This window comes from Aphis gossypii, chromosome 1, assembly GCF_020184175.1.
Source record: "Aphis gossypii isolate Hap1 chromosome 1, ASM2018417v2, whole genome shotgun sequence".
Taxonomy (NCBI): domain Eukaryota; kingdom Metazoa; phylum Arthropoda; class Insecta; order Hemiptera; family Aphididae; genus Aphis; species Aphis gossypii.
The window spans coordinates 9,577,322-9,600,528 of NC_065530.1; the positions used below are offsets into that span (position 1 = coordinate 9,577,322).

Below are 23,207 nucleotides of genomic sequence, written 5' to 3' on the forward strand. Positions count from 1 at the left end.
TAGAATTAATCATATTATCAATTTTCTATTGAATAAGCCAATATCAGTAATAATAAAGATTTTATGGAAAATACGCGCCGTAGCTTACTAGAGTACCGAACTAGTGTTACCCGTTTACAGTCGGTTATTAACATAACGTATAGTATCATAATTTTATAAAAATAACTATAACTAAATAATATGCAATTGCAATTTATTTAAGTTAATAAGTTCTATTTATTACTTATATTGATAATTTGCTCGTGTTGCCATTCCCGACCTTTATTAAGAATAAAGATTATTCTGTTAAAATAATATTTTCATACTAAAAGTAAACCGACGTTAATAAATTGTACAGATATGGTTACCATAAATATTAAGTATGATGGTAAACTGGTATTTGTGACTGTAATCCGGTAAACAATAGAAAATTTTCGTAAGTAGTACTCCTGGTAGAAATATTATCCATGTAAGAGCTATTCTGCAGTTTTATTAAGTGCCTGATAGTATCGTTTGAGCTTAATATTAGCTGTTTTTTTTAAATTCTTTTTACAAGCTCACTAATTTTTTTCCACCCAATCGGTATAATGCATGATGATGATTATTATATTGTAAGGGTGCGCCAAAGTGTGTATTTTGATTCCGAGCACGAGCTGCACCGACCCTAAATGTTTGTTACGGATTGCGTTCAGAGAAGGGTAGACGGCTTGACGCCCCAATCCCCAGCCGTGCGTTTGTACCAGTATATTATTTACGCACAGTTCACACAATCAACTTTCCGAAAACTCTATATGACTATAATCATATACTTCCAACACTTATATGGAAGTGAAATCGTTAAAATTAAAAACGCAAAATGACTCGTGAACTCGAAAACTCGTAGGTGGTACCTATTTATAATACTATAGTGTTGTAGTATACACGCAAAGACAGTCTTTTAAGTAAAAAAAATCTGCTGATCGGATAAAAGCGTACTGAATATAAATTAGGTTGGGTGGTTCGAAGATAAAGATTAATGATTTTAGCTCAATTAACGCGTGCTTATAATGTCGTATGAATCTCTTTATGTACTATGCGCTATTTCACGCATCTGTATATTTCGCTTTTACTTAATAATACTTTATTTTATTTATCTACATTAAAAAATAAACGATGCACACACTGAATAAAAATCATTCGAACTAGTGTACATAAAAGTGTATGATCTACCACATATTGTTATTCCATAGCAAATATAATTTTTAATAATATCGTAAAATAATTTAAAAATAACTTATGTCATTTGTGCGAAGTCTCTGATGAGACTAATCGATCATCGAACAATGATTGTGCAAACGTTAAATACTCGAAGTAGCTATTGTAATTTTAAATAAAAAACTCAATAATAAAATGAGTTCCACTAATGTGACAAATCATTTATCCAGGCCATTTTGATTTTATTAACCAACTGATTTCATAAATATATTTTTTAATTATTCATGTTTATTATGTTTAAACATTTAATGAAAATAAAACAAATTATATGTGTTATAATTAAAAAAAAAATGTATAATGAAGTAAAGAAATTATCGGGATATCTAGTCGATTTCACCTGAATATCATGTAATTTATTTCCTATACTTGTTTGAAATTATATAAATATGTTATTTTTAGAATCAGCTTTGATTTTTACTATAGAAAAAATAAAATCCATAAAATAATAACATAATTTATTATATGATTATTTATTATTTAGTTTCAATTTTTGTACTTTGATCCAAATAAATGGTATATGAATATATATTGTTTAAATAATATATTATATTGTACTGTTATTGGTACAGTTATTATAATTATGTGTAAAATCAAATAGAATTTAAAACAAATGAAAACATTCAACATCTTAAGAGACTTAATCGTGTTTATTTAAGTGCTTTTATTTATATTGTTATTATTTATTAACGTTTGATTTCGTGGTCGGTGCACTTCATCAGTCGTGAAACTAGATTGTTTGGTTCCTATCACGTGATTTTGGACAAACGCGAATTATTAGTACATTATATATAGGTGTGTATAGGTACGTGTACACTATAGTACGTGTTATGTACAGTTGGTCGCACGTTGTCGAACGTTAACATATTATTATATTCTTGTACGGCCGTTTGTACCTATATAATATATATGTGTGTGTGTGTGTGTGTACGAAGGGAAAGCGAGATGCTCGAACGCACACGACTTTTACGCTTAATTACGCCTCATATAATATATTTTCGTATCAACATTATTAGGTATATATTGTACATTGTATGAGTGTGCTGCTATATATATATATATATATATATTCCAGACCCCGCCGTTATACGCGTATACGATATGATGGCTATAAACATAGGTATATGTATAAGGGTACACGCGTGTAAGTTGAGGTTAACGAAAATCTATTGAATCCCATACACGGTCATATCAGCCATTGGATTTTTGGCTTCGAGATTTGAGCCTCGCGTATCGCGAAGTCCGAAATGCGAGTTGTTCTCCGGGTCATTCCGCGAGCTTTCCGCAGCACCCAACTGTAATATATTATATACCTGTATAGCAATATAGTATATATATATATATAAATATATTATATTGTATCTAAAGAGAGTAAATCTTTGTCGACTCGGCCCGGGGTTTGGTGCCGTAGGGCTATGGAAGCTGCGAGTGTAGATGTAGAGTGGGGTTGGGGAGCATTGTCGAATTGCACTGTCGAAATCGGTCGGTGGGGCGTAAAAATCGATTTGGCGAAATACGCTTTTTTTCCCCTCGCGGCTCACCCCCACTAAATCGAAGCCAAATATACACCCTTTCGTCATTGCGGTGAAATATCCGCGGATATATGATAGTAATGCGAATGGATAGGTAGCTGCGGGCTGCTGTAGGAGTGTTATCGGGTCCTCGACTGTGGTAAAGTGTGGTCGAGAGTGTGCAATATGTGGTGTCGGGATAAGAGGTTTTTTTTTTAGAGACTATATTATTATTATTATAATATACTGTCAAAATCGCATTCCGCTGAAGCACGACACCATCTGCATCGGTTGTGTATAGATATAATAAATAATATATAGTTTAGTAGTATGTATAAACTCTACCAAGGTAACAAGATATATGTTATATCAGCTAAACATGTTTATTGTTTTACATGTATAGTGATCATATCATGGTGTACGAGCGTACGTCGTCGCTGTTTCGCCGCGAACGTTCGCACCCCATTAGCAAATTGATTCGAACGTTTTACCGGCCCCGCTTTATAATAATATAAAGGATAATATATATATTATTCGTCTCGTAAAGTTTCTTCCTCGGCTCTCACCCTGTGGACCACTCACCAGTCAATGTGAGTTGGGAAGGGTATGTCGAAACGTCGTTTGCTTTCCTCCGTTCATGGCGTGTCGCTTTGATTTTTCAGAACAGAACCGTTCTGTCCTTTTATATTATGTATAATAATATATATAAAAGGTCCTAAATGCGGACAAAAGTTTTCATCCCCCACTCGCCGTGCGCCAGTCATCGAGCTCCTCAAAGTCGGAAACATCGTTCATCTTCTTCACCCGCGCAAAAAGAAAACGATCTGCAACGCGTCGAATAATAATCATTACTATCAAAAAAAAAAAAAAAACTTTTAAAATCGTCCTAATTAGATCGGAGGTATCTTATATATAGATATTAGATATATACACTGTGTACAGATGAATGATATTGATGTGCAACATCATTAGTAAAGTATATTAGTATTTCGGATTCAAACGGTATAGCATTGTCAACAAATAATATAAGTACTTATTATTAGTCAAATACTTAAATGTAATTATTTTCTACATTTTTTAAACTTTACTCTATAATATTTGGTTTTAATAGCAGCGTGATAATACAATTAAAATTTACATCACATATTATTAAAAAAAAAAAATTATTATTTTTCGGTTCGTTCATCACACAACAGAAAATCTTATTGAAAAATCATTGTGATAAGACGTACCTATGAATAAGTTTTAACGTATAACATATTTCACGTACAGTACTACAGTCTATAGTTATCAAAGCAAAATTTGAAAATTTTCAATATATATAAATGTCGAATAACCGTATATAGTCAATATTAAAAATGCTGGCGTCAAAAACTAGAAAATAAAATAATATTTTAGAAATATTTTACGACCAAACATCAACAATTGGTTTCTGTGAGACGACGGCGTCGAATACGAAGATAAATAATTCTCCAAACGAAACTGTTGCGTCGACTAAACTTGGCAAGGAATCTCTTTTCATTTCCCTATAACTTTATTTAAAATGATAGTTTAAGATTAAATAGTCGTCAGAACTCAGGGGTATTGTACAAGCGATATAATATAAATGGTATTTCAGATAAATATGCGCATTGCATATGTATTTAGATAAATAATTTTTCAAACACGAAATTGAACTGTCAAAACTTTAGTGTTTTGTCCTAAATTCACATATTATAGTTGAATAACAAAATGGATATTATTTAATTATCTATGGAAAAGTAAATAATTATTTAAACAGCCATAAATAAATTATATTTGTATATATATATATCATTACAACATTGGAGAGAAAAAATTAAAGCGTTATCATCGTTGGAGCGGATAATATTATTTTCGAATTTGTTTTTCCATTAAATACTAGTCACACAATTTGCATTATTATCACCATGATAATAATATGATAATATGGTATTCACGGGTTTTGGCCGTAAATCGTTCGGTAAAATGCAATGCAATTTCCAACGAGTCATAGTTGTTTAAAGATCGTGTATATGGAAGGTTGGCGATGTGGAAACGAACGACGAGATAGAGGAATGCGTTATCGCTTTACCGCACTCCCGTCCACAAAGTTTATAAACGATTCCAACTCAAAAACCGTTTAACATACGAACGTGTTTGTGTTGTACGAAATTATCACATATATTATATTATTATTATTATTTTATTATATACGCGGCTAGAAAATAAAAAAAATAATAACAACGAATATATTTATGTATTAAAGATCGTGTATCCAAACCAGGGGTGTATTACAAAAATAAAGAAGACCCTATTATTATAATAGGAAAGTGCTCCGTGTACCTTTATAAGGTGAGCAAGAGTACATAATATAATATAGGTACTTATATAGTTCCTCAGTATACAGAGCGATTTACCAAAAATTCTTACCCCCTTTTTTAGTTATGTATTAAGTTTATTTAGGAGTGTATTTTCATATAATTAGTTTTTTTTTTGCAATTTAAGGAGTTTTCTTACAAATTTAATTTTTTTCAAATAAGTAGTACCCCCTTTTTTGTTATAATTTGTAAAAAGATATTTTTTTTAAATGTTAATATATGTAAATTTATCCTCGAAAGATAAGTTTCAATGATAATATAATATCCCAAGAATAGTTCTCGATGATTTGAAAATTATAGTAATTAATATTTATTTAGTTTAAATGTATATATATATATTTTTTTTTTTAATTCTTTGAGTATAATTAATAAGACATAATAGACCAAGTATTATACTTCTATGTTATATATTATGCGAGACCATCATTCTTTAAGCATACTATTTAATAAGTTGGAAACGAATTTCGATTCAGGAATATACACACTTTCAATAATATAATCTGCTTATAATAATGTATAATAATAAAAAAAAAAAAATGATCAAAAACAGACTTTGGTTAAATGCGTTATTATAAAGGATAAAAATGGGTTAAGCATGCCTGGTGAATCACTCCGTATAATGAATATAATATACGAGTATATTATCATAATAGCTATTTAAATATTTTAATCCAACGATATTAGAAAGTCGTTGAAAACGAAACGATCGCGAAAGCCGTATGAAATATCCATGCTTTAAGGTTAAACGCGTATTATTATATTTACTCGGTATATATATGCGTATTTATTATACATGTCACACGAGGAAAATAATGTTCGCGCTCTGCAAATCGAAATGAAAATAATATGCTCGCCGCGCCAGTTCAAATATACCATTATGCGCGATTTATGCGATAACGATGTAAAATAATATTTTATAGGGGAAAACAAAAATACGTATCCCGGAGTGCATATTATATATTATTATATAATATAATAATGCAGTGTGCACGAGCGTCGGGTGTTAACGACAAGCGTCTCGCGAAACTTAAAAACTGTCGCGGAACATCCCACGGAAAATACGGAGTATATTATCACGAAAGCCCAAGTATATATAATATATACATTATGTTATTATTCGTATGATATATTATGTACTTATATGTGTTAGTATTTAACGTATCAAATATGATTCGCAGAAATAACGACTGCAGAAAAACGTCTGAACGTATACCTCACAATATTAAAAATTATTAAAAAATAATAGGTTTATACTAAAATCTAAACTTTTAAAGTAAATACAGAAGAAAATATGACTAAAATTAGTTAAAAAAAATTGTTGTTTTTTTCAAATTAATACCTATAGTTATTGATAATCATATTATTATATTGTATAGATACCGGTTCTACGATTCGAATTTATTTCTTCTAAAAAGTAATTAATAATTTTACCAAATATTCGTCTTACTTGATTCACACTATGGTGATCAGGTGAAATTATATCCTTATATCTAGTATATAATAATAAATTATTAAATCAAAATATTTTCAAATTTGTTTTTTATTTAAAATAATTGTATAGTGCGTGTTAATAAAATAAATTATAAAAGGCATTTTTAATCTATCAACAGCCATAATGATACCTAAAAACATGGTTCTAACGTCTCAATGTATTATTATTCAAATAAACTGGATAATGCTAAGTTATTAATGGTCACTTTAACTGGTAGATAAGTAAAAAAGTATAAAAAAAAAGATTTCATCAAGTTAATGTCTTCATTAATAAATCACCGCAAAGACGGACATAATAATAGTAGGTACATTAAAAATAATAAATAAAATAAGATTATTATTATTTATCATCAATAAAGACATATAATAGTAAATCTCTGTTAGATGATGCATATAAATCTAATAATATATATTATTATTTATTACTATACAAAATGTTTCGTTCTATTTACAATCAATCCAAGACTTTCAGTTAAAAGTTGTTATTTTATAATTAATAATATCGTGTAAGTATAGGATAATTTTGTTTTTAAAATCATCGTGTTTTCGATGTACATACCTATTAATATATTTTAACTTATACTTTTATTTTGTGTGTTATGAAATATTATTAATAACTTTTTCACTCAACTCTAATATTAATACATATATTTATCAGATGCGGCTCATTAATTTGATTGCTAATCATAACGTGTAATGTGTATACTTAGTACTTTATTTCTCCCAAGTATATATTTTCTGCTTTCAATTATTAAAGAAACGATCATCCCAAATTATTGAGAATCGTAAATAGCGATAACACTCCCTACCGCGTGCATTTTTAAACACACATCCTCGCATTACCAAAATACAATATTCAAGTACAACTATTAAAGTTATGCATAAATATATTAATAAATGTAAAAATAAGCTATCCTCTTATAAAATTCTACTTAAATATTAAGAACCCATTTATTAAGGTGATTGACTCTGTTTTCGTAATATCAAATGAGAATATGTTAATTCTATTGTTTTTACCCCGAAATCGATTTGTATTGGAAAGTTTCTTCTACTTGCAGATTAAATAAAAAATCTATTAAAAAATTAATTATCTTGATAGCTTTTCCTGCTTCTAAATTCAACATATTTTCTTCTTAGATGTGCATTGATTTATTATTCAACTTTGCCAAATTTCATGTTATGACTGGCGTACAACATCATGTATTCCCATTTTTTACTCATCTTGTATTTTAGACTTTCAAATTTAGCCGGTATTTAACTTTCTCTTCATAGCTCTCTGAATTTTTTTAATCCCCGTCATTATGTTTAAAACATCATATGATGAAGATAACTATTTGTACAGCTCTTAAGATTTGAGGGTTTACGAAAGTGGCTCTCTAAAATGTTTACCTTAGCATTTCTATCGTTCTCTTTATTTTCTTCGTATCTGATCTATACTATTATATGGTGTAGTGGTTTGGTATCTATGTTTAGCAATGGATAAATTAAAATTCGAACGTGTTTAGATTTTTAGAACAAATTCCATACTTAAGCTGCATTGCTGCATAATACTTACTGAAAATTGATCATCACAAACACGATTACTCTCTTGTTCGTAAATATTCCTTCGATTTCTACCTGCCATCTTGCTGCCAACATCAGCTTTGTTCCTTCTCTCATTAATGACTTTCTCAACATTGCATACTCTATTATTCAATTTATTCAGTTCCGTGTCTCTTCTTTTCACAATATTAGTGTTAATGATCTTAGCGTATTTCTTCTTACCTCTCTAATGGAAGCAATCACGACTCTTGTATAATACCGTGATGGGCAATCTGCCGAATAGTAAAAAAAAATGCAGTTTGACGACCAAATATTGATTTGGCTGTTATATTGATGTTACTGTATTTATATTATGTACTATAATGTATTGTATTTATAGTTGTCGATAGTTTCATCGTATTATTTTCATATGTTAAATTGCCTTGCGTGCACATTAATTAAATCAAATATTAAGATGTATTATTTATTATTGATATGATGAGAGCGAACCACCGATAGAGATGTAAACGTTATAAAAATAATAGGTTTAAATAATAATTATAGTACCGAAAAATCTATAGCTAATTTTTTAAACAAAATTTTTATATTTACATTGAGCTACGTACATTATACATTAAAATATAACCGTAAAATATATAAACGACAAATAGAAAATTACTTGACATTTTGACTTTTCAGAACTGCCTACCATCAGACGTATCACAACGAATTATATCTTAATAATCGTTTAAATAGCTTCCCGAAAGGAAATTCTACTATGGCACTCAAATTAATTATTTTCGATATGACGTTTGTGCTTAGTTGTATTAGCGACTTTAAAGAATAAACAAATTTAATTATGGATTAAAATATAATACTACTATTAAGCTGAAAACGATATATGCTATAGTTTATGTAAATATAATGTGAATAATGCGCAATTTTTAATTCGTTGGTAAAATAATTAAAAAAAAAAGAATAATATTTTAATGCTTAAAAAAATGATTGTACCATATTAATATATTATATGATTTCAATTTAAATTTCTAAATCTTTTTGATTCTCAGCCATAGGTATTTATTTGCATTATAATATTATATTTCTGATACAAGTCATATAACAATTATTGGGCAAAATTAAATTTGATGTGTATAAGTGTGTGATTATGTTATCAAAAATATTCATTATTTTAAAGCCTATTGACGTTTTAAGAAGAAAAAAAATTATATAAACTTTCAGAGTAGTTACATATATAAAAATCAAAATTTGATAAGTAGTATATGAGTTTTAAGTATTTATAAAGTTTAGGTAACCGAAATGTAGTACATCAATATTTTGTGCGGTATCCCTGTACCTCTCCACTTCGCTCTCCTAAACTTTAAATACTTATAACTCATAAACTACTCATTCGAATTTCGATTTTTATAAATAGAAAAACTCAGCAAAATATTTTGATTTAGAGCATGAAATTAAAAACGTATGTTATCATTAAAAAAGTAAACAGCTTAAAAAAATATAATTTTTATATATATAAAAAAAAAAAAAATGTTTATTTCTACCAAATTTAAGTAAAATAGTTGTTTTCATAAACGTTGATAAATATTTAAATACTTAATGAGTTTTGTTTGATTAAAGAATCTCCCAGTATATGATGTATTATGTATAAAGTATTCACAAATTGTAGGTATTTAAAACTTCTATACAAGCCTTGAGAAGTATTATCAAGCGCATGAGTGTGTGGAAACTGGAAATATTGTACAGCGAGTAATTAGGTCGAGACAAACATATTCATTTAAGTATAAAGTGCGCGTATTATTAATTATATTATTGTATGGAGTGCCTTATTTATACAGTTTTTATAAAATTATGCAAATAAAAAATAAGATAAAACAATAGAATGATATACGTATTACGAGAGCGAAAAGAAATAAATTTATTAAATATATGTTGAATTTGGGATGAATATACCGTAAAAAGTCAGTCATTGAACGTATCTGCATCTTTTCTTGTTTACTACAAGTTATATTATATGATAATGGCGGTGGTGGGGGTAAGCGGTATTTTATAGTTCATTAGTCATTACACTTATAAACTTTGTAAGTTATTAGTAGGTATAAACAGTTTAACTATATTATTAATAATCACGGTTGATTGGACGATAGGTGTAATATTGAAATATGTATAACAAGATACCTGACTAATAAATAATAATTATCATAAGTTTTAATATTTATAAACGTTAATATTAGTTACTATTTCTAGACGTAGTTCAAACAATCTCTGCTATACAATTAATATATATAAATATAACATTAAAAAAAAAAAAATGTATAATATTATGTATTATATTAATTAATTTTTTTTTAAATCGGCATCTTCGGATACGATGATGATTCCGTTCAGATTCTGGTCGTGCCAAAAATCGCCGGATATTCGGTTAATAAAAAGTGTTAAGATACATATATATATATATATATTAAACCGATGCTTTTATGCTTTGCTTTCAGTGTGATTCCAGAGCCGGTTAGTTCTCCCTACATGCGTGTGCTGCGACACTTCCGTTACCATTGTCGACGACGACGGAACCGCAATGGCAGTCGTCCGGATGGCCACGAAACGGTTTTTTGCCACCCACGACGCCAACAGCGTTAAGAATTATAATATCGCCGTCTTCCTTTGTATTACAATATTTGTCTTGCATTCAGGTAAGTCCAATAACAACTCCATATAACGTATGCTATATTTGCATTTATTATATTAGAACTGTATACATTTTAAATATCAAAAATATTGAACGATAGTAGTAATGGTAATCGTTGAAATACTAGTTCTAAAAATAATCTAATTTATTAATGTATATAATCTGAAATATTTGTACCTAGGTAGGTACTTTGAAACTTTTCTCGATCAATAATAATATAATAAAATAGTTATACTTTGAAGTAAAAGTAATCTCAGATTTGCGGTCTAATGTATTGTTACGTTTTGAGCACAATACTTGGGAGATAAATCTCGAATATTATAGGCATTTAGTTCCGTCTTAATTGAATCCATTTTTTGAAAAATAAATATACATATTTTTATTTTTTTATTGACATACTTAATTTAATTATTTTTTAATTTTATACATATATAATTTAAAACTATATATAACGTTTGGAAAAAAAATTAGTTGGATTAAAAAATAATAAATATTTATAGAATTTTTAAAGTTTAGGACGTTTTGTATACCTCATATTATAATATCTCAAAGATAAAATTACGTAAGTTATATTTAATGTTTAATCATCAAATATAAGTATGAAGATCTAAAAAGAGCAGTGCAATCATTGCAAAGTTTACCCAGGTCTATTTGAATTTGCTCAAGTGATTATAACGCAATATAATATGATATAATACCAATTATTATGTATAACTTGTATACGATGCTATTTTCCTTTGATTGATCGTATTAAAAACCGATTGTGAACAAGTATACAACATATTTATAATGATGTATGTATAAATCAATTTAAAAGTTTTATAAGTAATTTTTATATCGTACGACGATGCCCGACATGAGTTTAATAATTATTCATAACAAATATTTCTAAAAACTAAATTTTAGTTTATTATATTTAACATAAAACCTATAGCATAGATCTACAAAATAACTCCATGATGCTAAACAAAATATAATATTTTATTTCAATATTTCCACAATATCGTATGATTTTGATCTGAATGGAACTCGACATTTTAAGGAACGCCATGCGCAGTAATGTTTTATAGAAACGTTACACAAAATAAATAAGTCAATAAAATTATAATAATACCTATATAGCTGTAGTTCGCTATAACGCGCAATGATCGAGACGTATTATAAATGTATAATAAATACTTACACTGGGGATGAATGCGCATAAACCGGAAAGTTTCATCTACACGTGTTTTCGTGTTTAATGCGTACAGAAGTTTGTCGGAAGGCCATTGTGTACATAATATTAGGTCGTTATTCAACTTTTCGACGGCGCGCCTCGGCAGCATAGCAAACTGAACCCTAATTATGGAAGAATGTATAATAATAATCTACATAATACATAAAGGTGGTACGTTGACATTTTTTTTTATCGGAAACCTTTGGTCCTTACAAATGTCCCCAAAAAAATAAGGATAGGTATATTATATGCTTCGCTCGTTGTAAAAATGTAATTACAATATATACCCATAATATTATATATAGGTAATATAATTTATTACTATACACAAAGTGAATCACTCGGCATGCTTATCTCGATTTTTCATTTAACACAAATCTATAATTCAAATTCTGATTTTTGGAATTTTTTAGTTGTACCTATTTAAAGAGCATAATTTCAAATACCTGTTAACTCATCTGCATTTACATCTAAATTATAAGAAACGTATCAAAGTGATTTCTTATTTAATTTGTGTTCTATAAATGATTGAATTCTGAATATTGAGTGAAGTTATTGTGAAGTGTCTTTTTTATTTTTACTTTAAATGTTTATTAGATAGGTATACAGCCTCCACCCTATTTGTAGGTATTATGTCTAAGCCAAATTCACAACAATTTTAAGTCTTTACGGATATTCATTTATTTTAATCTAAACGAAAATAAAGTACATTTTATCCAAAACTGGTGTTACGTAAATAATCCTTATATATAGTTATATGTAATTAATATTTGGAAAGTATTTTTTCACATCCTAAAGGGGACGTCAGATACATAAAACAAAAGAAAAACTATCATCGTACTTAATATCAATGCATTAATCGTTCCACTTGGTAGCTAAAACACATGTTTTTAAATTATTTATCTTATATAAGATATATACCTATACTATAAAAAATAATTTTTAGTTATTCTTTAAATGATTGAATTACGTAAAATGTAATATTATTTACTTAGAATGTATATTTAATAACGATCAGTTATAGGTACAAGTGAAGTCTCTCAAGGGAGGGAGTCATAAGTGGAACTTGATAAACTTATTTGAAGGGGTTTAAGCTTAATCGTTGTACAATATAAGATTATAAATTACAAAAAAAAAAGTAATAGTAAATGGAAGCAGTCGACGAAAGAGACACTAAACGAGGGAGAAAAAAACGTTTTAAAATACCCGAGAATACCCGCTATATTTCACGTGGTATCTGAAATAGTTTTCGCCCGTTAATGATAACGTCATACCGCTTAGCGTGCCATTCCAGCAAAGTGTCGAGCGTTAACAAAATTATTATGCACCCAGCCAGTGATTTATAATTAAACTTAAAACTACGACACCGAGCTAAATCATATTTACTTCTGTTTTGCATTTAATTTTAATATCACACTGTCGGTGTATATCGTAATTATTATGCAGCAGACGGCGATAAAGAGCTTAACATATTATACATACGATGTTTTTTACACTCTTCGGTTTCTCGTCCGTTGACCGAGTACGCTATTGGCTTAATTCCTTCACGTGTTCGTACATAATAATTATATAGTGTAATATATTACACATTATCTGCAGAAATGATTATTTCCGTAAACCTGGTTCACGTCTATACTTGATTTTAGAATCAAAAATGTATCTTATCGTCAGTATAAATTATGATTATTGTAATTTTCTGCAGGTAAATGAGTTGGCAAATGCTGTTGTTGAGATAATTTATAATAATATTGAACGTAGGTATATTGCGTCTTCATTTGTCAACCGCGATCACAATTTATCACTTTTTTCATGTGACATAGAAATATATCTCACTGTGTGTAACCACTAACTTGGAATCAGAACGTATATAGTTCGTTTTATTTTTTAAATTCTGATCGGGATTCGGGATGATTTGATTTTTTAGTATAAGGCGTTTTCTCGGCACGTGTGTATTATAGCTAAACGTATGTCTAATGCCGTTATTGTAACCGAGTAGTACCTTTACCAAAAAAATTTGAGGCGTTATAATGTATACAATAGTGTAGGGAATAGAAGTCGTCCTTCGTATTCAAAATATTTGCAAATAATAAATATAGATTTAAAATAATAGTAATAATAATCCAGATAATAATACCACATAAACCATTTAAATGGTCAATTCTATTGTGTTTTTGAAATATTTATGTAAATAATTGGATATAATCAAATAAAAACAAAAATAAATGAAATATAGTAATGAATTGTAATAGTTTTTAAAAGTGATGAAACAGAATTTTTTCAATTTTTACTAAATAATACAATTCCTTTACTCTCAGTCTAAAAAATTCCCCCTTCGCTTATCTCAAAGATAAAATAATCCCCATGGATACCTCAGTCAAGTACTTAGGTCTTCAAATAGATAAAGGTGAACCTGGGCAACTCATATAAAAACTAAACAAAAATCCCTAAACCTTCTTCTTAAAAAGCTAAGGCAGATAGTAAAAATAGTAAAATGCTAATTTACAAACAATTGATATATCCAGTAATGACGTATGTCATATGGCATTCAACTTTGGAGCTCTATAAAAAACCAATTATCTTAAAATCGTTAAATCACTTCAATCAATAAAACTTCGCCTCTTCACTAATGTCCCTTAGTATACCAGCAATAGCTCTCTGCATCACGGTTTAAACGTTCCAACAATATCATCACTGGCATAATATAATCATAATAAATTCCACAAAAATGTCCTAAATCACTCTAATTCTCTAATCGCCAACCTAGCTTCTATCACAATACCCGACAACCCCCCCGTCACTTCAAATAATAGAGGTCCCCTTGACATTGATACAAACTAAATCGTATTCTGATTGGAAGTAGTGGCAATGGTAGCTCCTTCTCTTCAAGCCGACCAGCCTAATAAATAAATGTCATACCAAACAATTACTTATTGTATTATTTGTATACAGATTTTAAATTGTTGTACATTAATAAAAACAAATATAGTTTAATAATTAAGTTAGTGTTAGCCGTTAGGTATGAGTCGCTTAAAAACTTATTGTTTTATTTTGCGTGTAGTATTGTAACTATATAATAGTCTTAAAAAGCTAAAAATAACATACATTTTTTTGACAAAAAAAATATTAAAATTCGTCTTAAGAATATAATATAAGCTTTTGTATTATTGTTTTTTTTCAAGATAAACATACCTAGTAAACAAAAATAATCATATTCAAAATAAATTGTGTTTTCTCTTGTACTCCATTACACTTTCAATACAATTGTTTTTTAAAAGCGTCTTATCAACTTAACAAAAGTTGGTGATCTTGTCATAGCTATCTATCATATCTCGTCTTACCATTGTCCTGCACAGTCACAACTCAAACGACAACGTGTCGTCTGATGATATGGCTTAACGCGCATATAATCTAAAAATAGTATATATATATATCAGACAAAATGTTTTTCGTATTTCATGCTCTGTGGCAGCATTGATGTTGTTATTTACAATGCATATATATTATATATATATATTTACAAGGAAAAGTTTAATATATTTTGACACAGCTAACCGAGCATAATACATCATTTTATGTTATCATGAACGATAAATACGCTAGTGCACCTGTACTCCTTAAATTTAAATACAAAATAAAATGTCCTACTTTATAATATAAATATTATTCATTCTCAACTAAAAAAAAGCTTTTTTGATTACATAAAATATTTCATTGACAAATAATTTATCTAAAATCAATGACCGGTATTATCTCAAAAGAATAAAAAAATAAGTGAATTCACATTCACTTATGTAATATTTATATTTTATATAAATAATATTTGAACAAAAACTATAGATGTGTTATTGAACGGTATCTCAAATCACACAGTTTAATTATACATTTAAATGTTATATTATATTAATGCTTATTCAACTAAGTTTTGTATTCATTGTATAACTAAAATAAAATCGTATGACTGTCTACTCACCATTACACTTAACAAATAGTTTTTTGCAAAATTGTTTTGAAATCATTACTGAACGCAGTACAGTAATATGCGACGTGGTTAAAAATTTCTCTCTAAACTGATCTAATATTTTGTTTAAGTACGATTGTACAAATTCACTATAGTTTAATATTGCTATACTATTCGTGAAGGCGCGAGCTTTCAAGCAAGCAGTAGGAAATTGAAGCGAAAATCTACATTTTAATAATATTTTATAGATAGAGATATATTTATAGAGATCTATTATAGAGACTCGAACGCAAGCACAAAGCCTGTTTCGATTAAGGAGTTGTTTGCACGTACAATGAGCAGAGAGGTACAGTTATTTTCTGTAAAGGATATTGAAAAGTTGTATGACATACCTATCGCACCTATTAAATATACAAGAAAATAAAGATTTTTATAAATGTATAATAATTACTGGCGTTACTTCATTTTATAATAATAAGTATATAATTCACCAGTAGATTTACTAGTATTTCAGCCACATCCCATCCACCTTGATAGATACGTCATTTTTGTATCCCATCGTGAACGCCATAGACAACGATAATATTAAGTTAGATCGTTCTCCGGATATTTTATAAATAGTTTAACAAAGGTATGATACCTAATAAAAATAATTAACACGTGTTAATTGCATTAAATCAACACAATGCAGCTATTTTATGTATAGCTTAATTTATAGTTAACAAATAATAATAATATATTAAATGATGAAGTCTTAAATTAAGGTACAGTACCTAATATTAAGTTATAACTTAAATATAAAAAATTCATTTTTTAATTAGTTCTTGAACCATAAAAAACATGTTTTACTTGTAATTAAATTACCACTTTAAGTTATCATTTATTGGTTCTTCAAAATTTAATTTTATATTTATTTTTGAAATGTTTTTATTTTTTTAATTTCCGAAATATAGTTGATGGCTGTTGACGATCATTATATATAATTACACAATTCAATTTTTATCTTATTATCATATTATATCAACCGTTACCTATTGTATTTTTAAGAAACATTAAGAAACCATTTATTAGTTAATTATATAGTTACAGTATATTGCATATAGCGTAATCGAATAAAAAAGTAGTTTTAATTTTAACGTGGCCTATTATTTTTTTTTTAATAAATTAAAATATTTAAGTTATTGCAATTTTTCTAGAGACTGGATTTAAATAACCTAAGAAGTATCATAGATAACCAAAAATGCCTTTTTAATACAATAACGCTTTTAAAAAATGACTAAAATTTTTTTTTATATACTCACGTATTTACACAAGAGATAATTTGTGTATCTTTATAATTTCGGCATTTTTAACACTTTCTTTATCTTAACTAAACTGCTAATAAGACAAAAACAAAATAACTAACTTAGATATGTACAACAAATAAATAATATAATGAAAATAAATGTAAGCGTGATGAATCTTCATCTGACTGTAATTAATTATTATTTGCTCGATTCCTATAATAAAACGCTACACTGATAAACACTGGAGATAGGATAGCTCGTATAAAGCATTATAATAATATGCACTAAAAATTACCTGTAAATGCTCTAAAAATGGTAAAATATCGAAAAATTTTAAATATGTAATGCATAATAAAAGTCACACATTTGAGGTATCTGTTACGTGCCTAATTATGAACTAATTATGTATACTTGGAATAAATCGTTCTAGAGCGCCCAAAAATATGTATGTTGCATTGAAATCCGAGCTTCAATAAATAAATACTTATAAGTATTATAATATCATTACAATATAGGTACATAAATAATATTATATTATTATTATTAACGTTCCGAAATTCTCTTAGAAGGCGGATACACACTTTATATTATATTTACACTGCGTTTAAAGTGGGTCTGTATGTATACGCACACTAACACACGATATACGAATTTTTATAAAAAATAATGTAATGCGCACACCGCACAGTGTCATACCACGTCCGATTGTCTGAGAGAACGTATCAATATAAGTAATACGATAATAATAGGTACACGATAAATACGTAATACACATATAAGTATATACCTAAGTAGGTGGTGTATATATAGACTATTTTAACGACTACGACGCGTTATCCGCGGAAAAAGCTACATCAGCATTACGCTCACACACACACACACACACACACACACACACACACACACACACATATTATACACTTATACTATATATTACACGAAATCCGCAGTGTCGGCTGAGCGGTTACGGATATACGAGTTGAGATGGGGCTGCAGACCGTACGTATTCCTTGGGTTGCTGCGGCCGGCTATAATATATATTATTATATAATAATAATATATAAGGAACGATGAGGATCGGGTACAGGATCGACTGTACGACTATTATATATAAATATATATATATATATGTATGGGGGGGAGTGATTATCGGCGGCCCGGGGGGCGGAGTCTGTGTGCTCGGGGTCGCATATCCGGGCGCGGCGCAGGGGCGGTACCGTTTTATGATCGATATCGTGACCACATTTTTCGGGTAAAAGATGCCGCCGACGCCGAGTCCGCCCGACAAACCACCACCAGGGGTATACGATATGTATGTTCATACACATACACACACTCACATATACACACACGCACAATATATAATATATAATATATTATAATAAAATACATAGATATTGTATTGGATTTAATACTTGTGGTTAAAAAATTAAATGCTGTAAATAAAAATAAATAACTGTTCAGGAGACACTATATTAAAACATGACATTTAACACTACAATCTTTTTTAATGTAATTTATAATATTTTTTTTATTTTATGTGAAAAAATGACGATGAATCAATAATTTTTAATAATTTTATTAAGAATATTATTATTAACATTTATAGAATTATCTATATTTTTCACATAGAGAGTGAGGCTACTTAAACACTAATATATTATTATAACACTATTAATTATCACATGATAATAATATGTAGATTATGAGACAACGTTTTCGATTTTAATGATTTTCATTGGGGGAACTATACATTTTGTATTGTAATATTATAAATAGTTCGTGTTTAGACTTCGTACGGTCCACACGTTAATTGTCACGCGCTCCGCTTTATCAGCTCCCGATAGCGTGTGTATTGTTCATCGTGTCCAGCGCTCGTCGCGGTACTCGTACCGTCGGTAATGTATAAATTATCTGAACATTCCCCAAGGCCAACCTATAAATTACTTAATCTACATCATTATAGTTATCTACATAATTATGAAGTCTAATCGCCCATCAACACCTATCACCAAAATTCCCAAATCACCAACAATTAAAAAGTCTACTATTAAAACTGTTCCACCACCACTCATTATCTCCAACACATTAATGGATCAAACGGGTGATATCAGCCCTTCTGACTTATCAGGCAATGAATCCGATTGGAAAACAGTTCCAACAAATTCTACGAAACGAAATAGATCTCCAAACCACACTTCTCCCAACACAAAAAAAACAGACACAAATATTTTTATTTCTGCAAACCGTTTCACTCCGATTGCTCCTACTAACGAAGTTCAACCAATGGAAACAGTTGAAACTCAATCTTTAAACAATGATAATAAAACTTCAAAACCGCCTCCGATCTTTATTCAAGAACAAATAAATTACAACAACTTCTGTCAAAAAATTAATGAATTAACTGATACCTCTGGATTCGACTGCAAGAGCTCTACCAAAGGTCTTAAACTACAAACATACAGTCCTGACTCTTATAGATCAGTCATCAAATACCTCAAAAATAATAACGTATCATTTCACTCATACCAATCAAAGGAGGAAAAACCTTATCGTGTCGTAATTAGAAACATGCATCATTCCACCGATACCTCGTTTATTAAGCAGGAACTTTTAAATAAAGGATTTGTTACTAGAAACATAATGCCTGTAACTCACAAGTCAACCAATACCCCCCTACCGATCTTCTTTGTTGATATCGAACCAAGTCCAACAAACTCTGAAATTTTCAAACTTACTTCATTGTGTTACACAAAAATTAAAGTTGAAATTCCCCACCCTAAAAAAGTAATTCCGCAATGCCACCGCTGTCAGACTTATGGCCACACTCGTGGCTATTGCAATCACTCCCCTCGTTGTGTTCGCTGTGGTGAGCACCATGAGTCTACAACATGTACCAAGGATCGCAGCTCCCCGGCTAAATGCGCACTTTGTGGCGGAAATCACCCGGCTAACTTTAGGGGTTGCCAATCTCACCTGGATCTTAAAAAAAGATTACTACCGAACCCTTCAAAGAATTTCTCGAATAAAAGTTCCCAACCTCGCCAACTACCTGGAGTGAATGCCTACGAATCCTCGCATCAAGCTTACACACAACATTTCCCACCATTAAATAAAGACTCACCTTCTAACACTCAAGATACCAACTCAAGCCACAACCAAAATATCACTGCACAATTCTCCTCATTTATTAACGAATTCAAAGCATTAATAAATCCACTCATATCACTTCTCACCACAGTCATTGACAAACTCATTAATAATGCCAACAAATAACTTACAACCACTCTCCATATTTTTATGGAATGCTAATGGCATCCTACAACATTTAAATGAATTACAAGTAGTTCTTAATGAAAAAAAAGTTACAATTGCTCTTATTTCTGAAACTCACTTAACTAAAACCTCTACACTCAAGATACCCGGATACGATATTATCAGAGCTGACCATCCAGATGGCACTGCACATGGAGGCTCTGCTCTACTTATCTCCAATAAAATTGACCATGCACCTCTTCCACCATATCTGTCTACAAATATTCAAGCAGCAAGCACTTCAATAACAATAAACTCCTTAACTATTTCTATCTCTTCATGCTATTTTCCCCCAGGAAGACCTTTCCCTTCGGCAGAACTCGTTCATCTTGTTCAATCGCTAAGCTTTACCCATATTATTGGCGCTGACTTCAATGCTAAACATCAAACTTGGAGCCGGTCAACAAACACCAGAGGCCGTACCCTACAAAACTTCATCTCGCTCAATCATCTTAAGGTAATAGCGTCCCTTTCTCCAACCTATTGGCCATCACATATCAACCGTCATCCCGACACTCTTGACTTCTTTATAACCAATCTTCCAAATCGTTTTTCTACTGAAATTATTAATCTAAACGACCCAGCCTCTGATCATACACCTGTCTTGCTACAAATCGGAGCTCATCCCTCTCTGAAGAAAAATAGACCAACCATTACTCCAGGTACTACAAACTGGAACAAATTCAAAGATACCATCTCAAACAAAACTACTCTAAATATAAAATTAAAAACAATCACTGACGTCGACCAAGCAATTGCGAAACTCACTGATGATATTCAAAAAGCAGCCTTGGACTCATCTACCCAGAACCCACCCTATTCTCAAACGCTCAATCTATCACCAGAATTAAGACGACTCATTGCTGAAAAACGCAGAGCCAGATCTAAATGGCAACATACTCACTACCCGGCAGATAAAATTAAGTACAACTTTCTCTCCAATAAACTAAAGTCACTACTTAAAACTCTCAAAACCAATCTGTACAAAAGTCATATTCAAAACCTCTCTTTTTCTAACGGATCAATCTGGCGTAAAACAAAGTCAATATTGCGGATTAAGGACTCCCCTCCTCCAATTCGCCGCCCAGACAACTCACTTGCTTTCTCAGATAAGGAAAAAGCGGATATTCTCGCCGAAGAACTATCAGGAGTATTCAAACCACATCTTATTCCCACACCAGCACTACATATGTCGACAGTTATGAATTCACTTCAATCAACTTTACCTATGGCACTTCCTGCAAAACCAACCTCCCCAGCGGAGATATTAGGCATTATAAAAAAACTTGCAAATAACAAATCTCCAGGCCACGACCTTATTTCCAACAAAGTTGTTAAAAATCTCCCTACGAAAATAATTGTTCATCTATCACATATTTATAATGCTGCCCTTCGCCTATCTTACTTCCCAACTACTTGGAAATCATCAGTCATTGTCACTGTACTCAAACCTGGTAAGCCTCCAGAACAACCCTCCTCGTACCGGCCTATTAGCCTTCTACCGGTTCTTGGAAAAATATTAGAAAAAGTCATCCTCAAGCGCATCACTACCATTGCGCAATTGAACAACAGGATTCCAAACTTCCAGTTTGGTTTCCGATCTCTTCACGCCACAACTCATCAACTTCACCGTGTAGTGGACACCATCTCAACAGCACTCGAAACCAAAAAATACTGCGCTGGAGTCTTTCTAGACGTTGGGAAAGCATTTGATACCGTCTGGCACGAAGGTCTTCTTTTTAAGCTAAAAAAAATATTTCCTGCCCCTTTATACCTAATGCTGAAATCATATCTAGAAAATCGTTCATTTAATGTCCGGCACAACCTACAACACTCCAATCAATTTCCTATCTCTGCTGGTGTCCCTCAAGGCAGTGATATCGCTCCATTCCTATATACCATATACACGTCAGACCTGCCTACATCTGAAGATACTATAGTTGGAACATATGCTGATGATACTGCCTTATTATCAGTTTCCTCTGACCATACCATTGCTTCTCAACAAATACAAACTCACCTAAATAATCTTTCACAATGGTTCACCAATTGGAAGATAAAAATCAACGAATCTAAGTCTTCCTTTATCACTTTTACACTTCGACCTCATAGCTGCCCAGCTGTATCAATAAACAACATTGACATCCCTCACTCGACTGAAGTTAAATACCTCGGGCTTATACTTGACAGACGCTTGACTTGGTCTCCGCATCTAAAGAATAAGCGAAAAAAGCTTAATTCCAGACTCCACCTTTTAAGACCACTCCTACGTTCGAACTTAACTATACCTATCAAAATAATCCTATATAAAACTCTTCTTAAACAATCTGGACGTATGGCATCGTAATCTGGGGCTCTGCAAAGAATTCAAATAAAAAAACTATTCAAGCCTTCCAAAACATATTTCAACGTGTAATCACTGGTGCACCCTGGTTTGTCTCAAATGAGTCACTAAATAATGACCTCAAATTAACATCCATCAATGAAACTGCCTCTATCTTCTACAAGCGCTTCCACTCCAAACTACGAGATAATCCTAATCAACTGATAAACGAATTAGCTTCACTTACACTCCCCGGCAACCCAGCTAGACGCCTCAA

General features: G+C 30.4%; 1 protein-coding gene across 2 annotated transcripts in view; it reads left to right on the forward strand.

Annotated features, from left to right (window-relative positions):
* LOC114123368 (protein Skeletor, isoforms B/C) overlaps positions 1–23,207 on the forward strand; it is a 100,057-nt gene that overhangs the window by 8,144 nt on the left and 68,706 nt on the right. For both annotated transcript variants that reach the window (XM_050197762.1, XM_050197761.1), the window contains one exon: positions 10,639–10,836. In XM_050197762.1, the coding sequence (XP_050053719.1) occupies positions 10,722–10,836 (115 nt within the window). In that variant the 5' untranslated portion in view covers positions 10,639–10,721. The remainder of the gene's footprint in view (positions 1–10,638; positions 10,837–23,207) is intronic.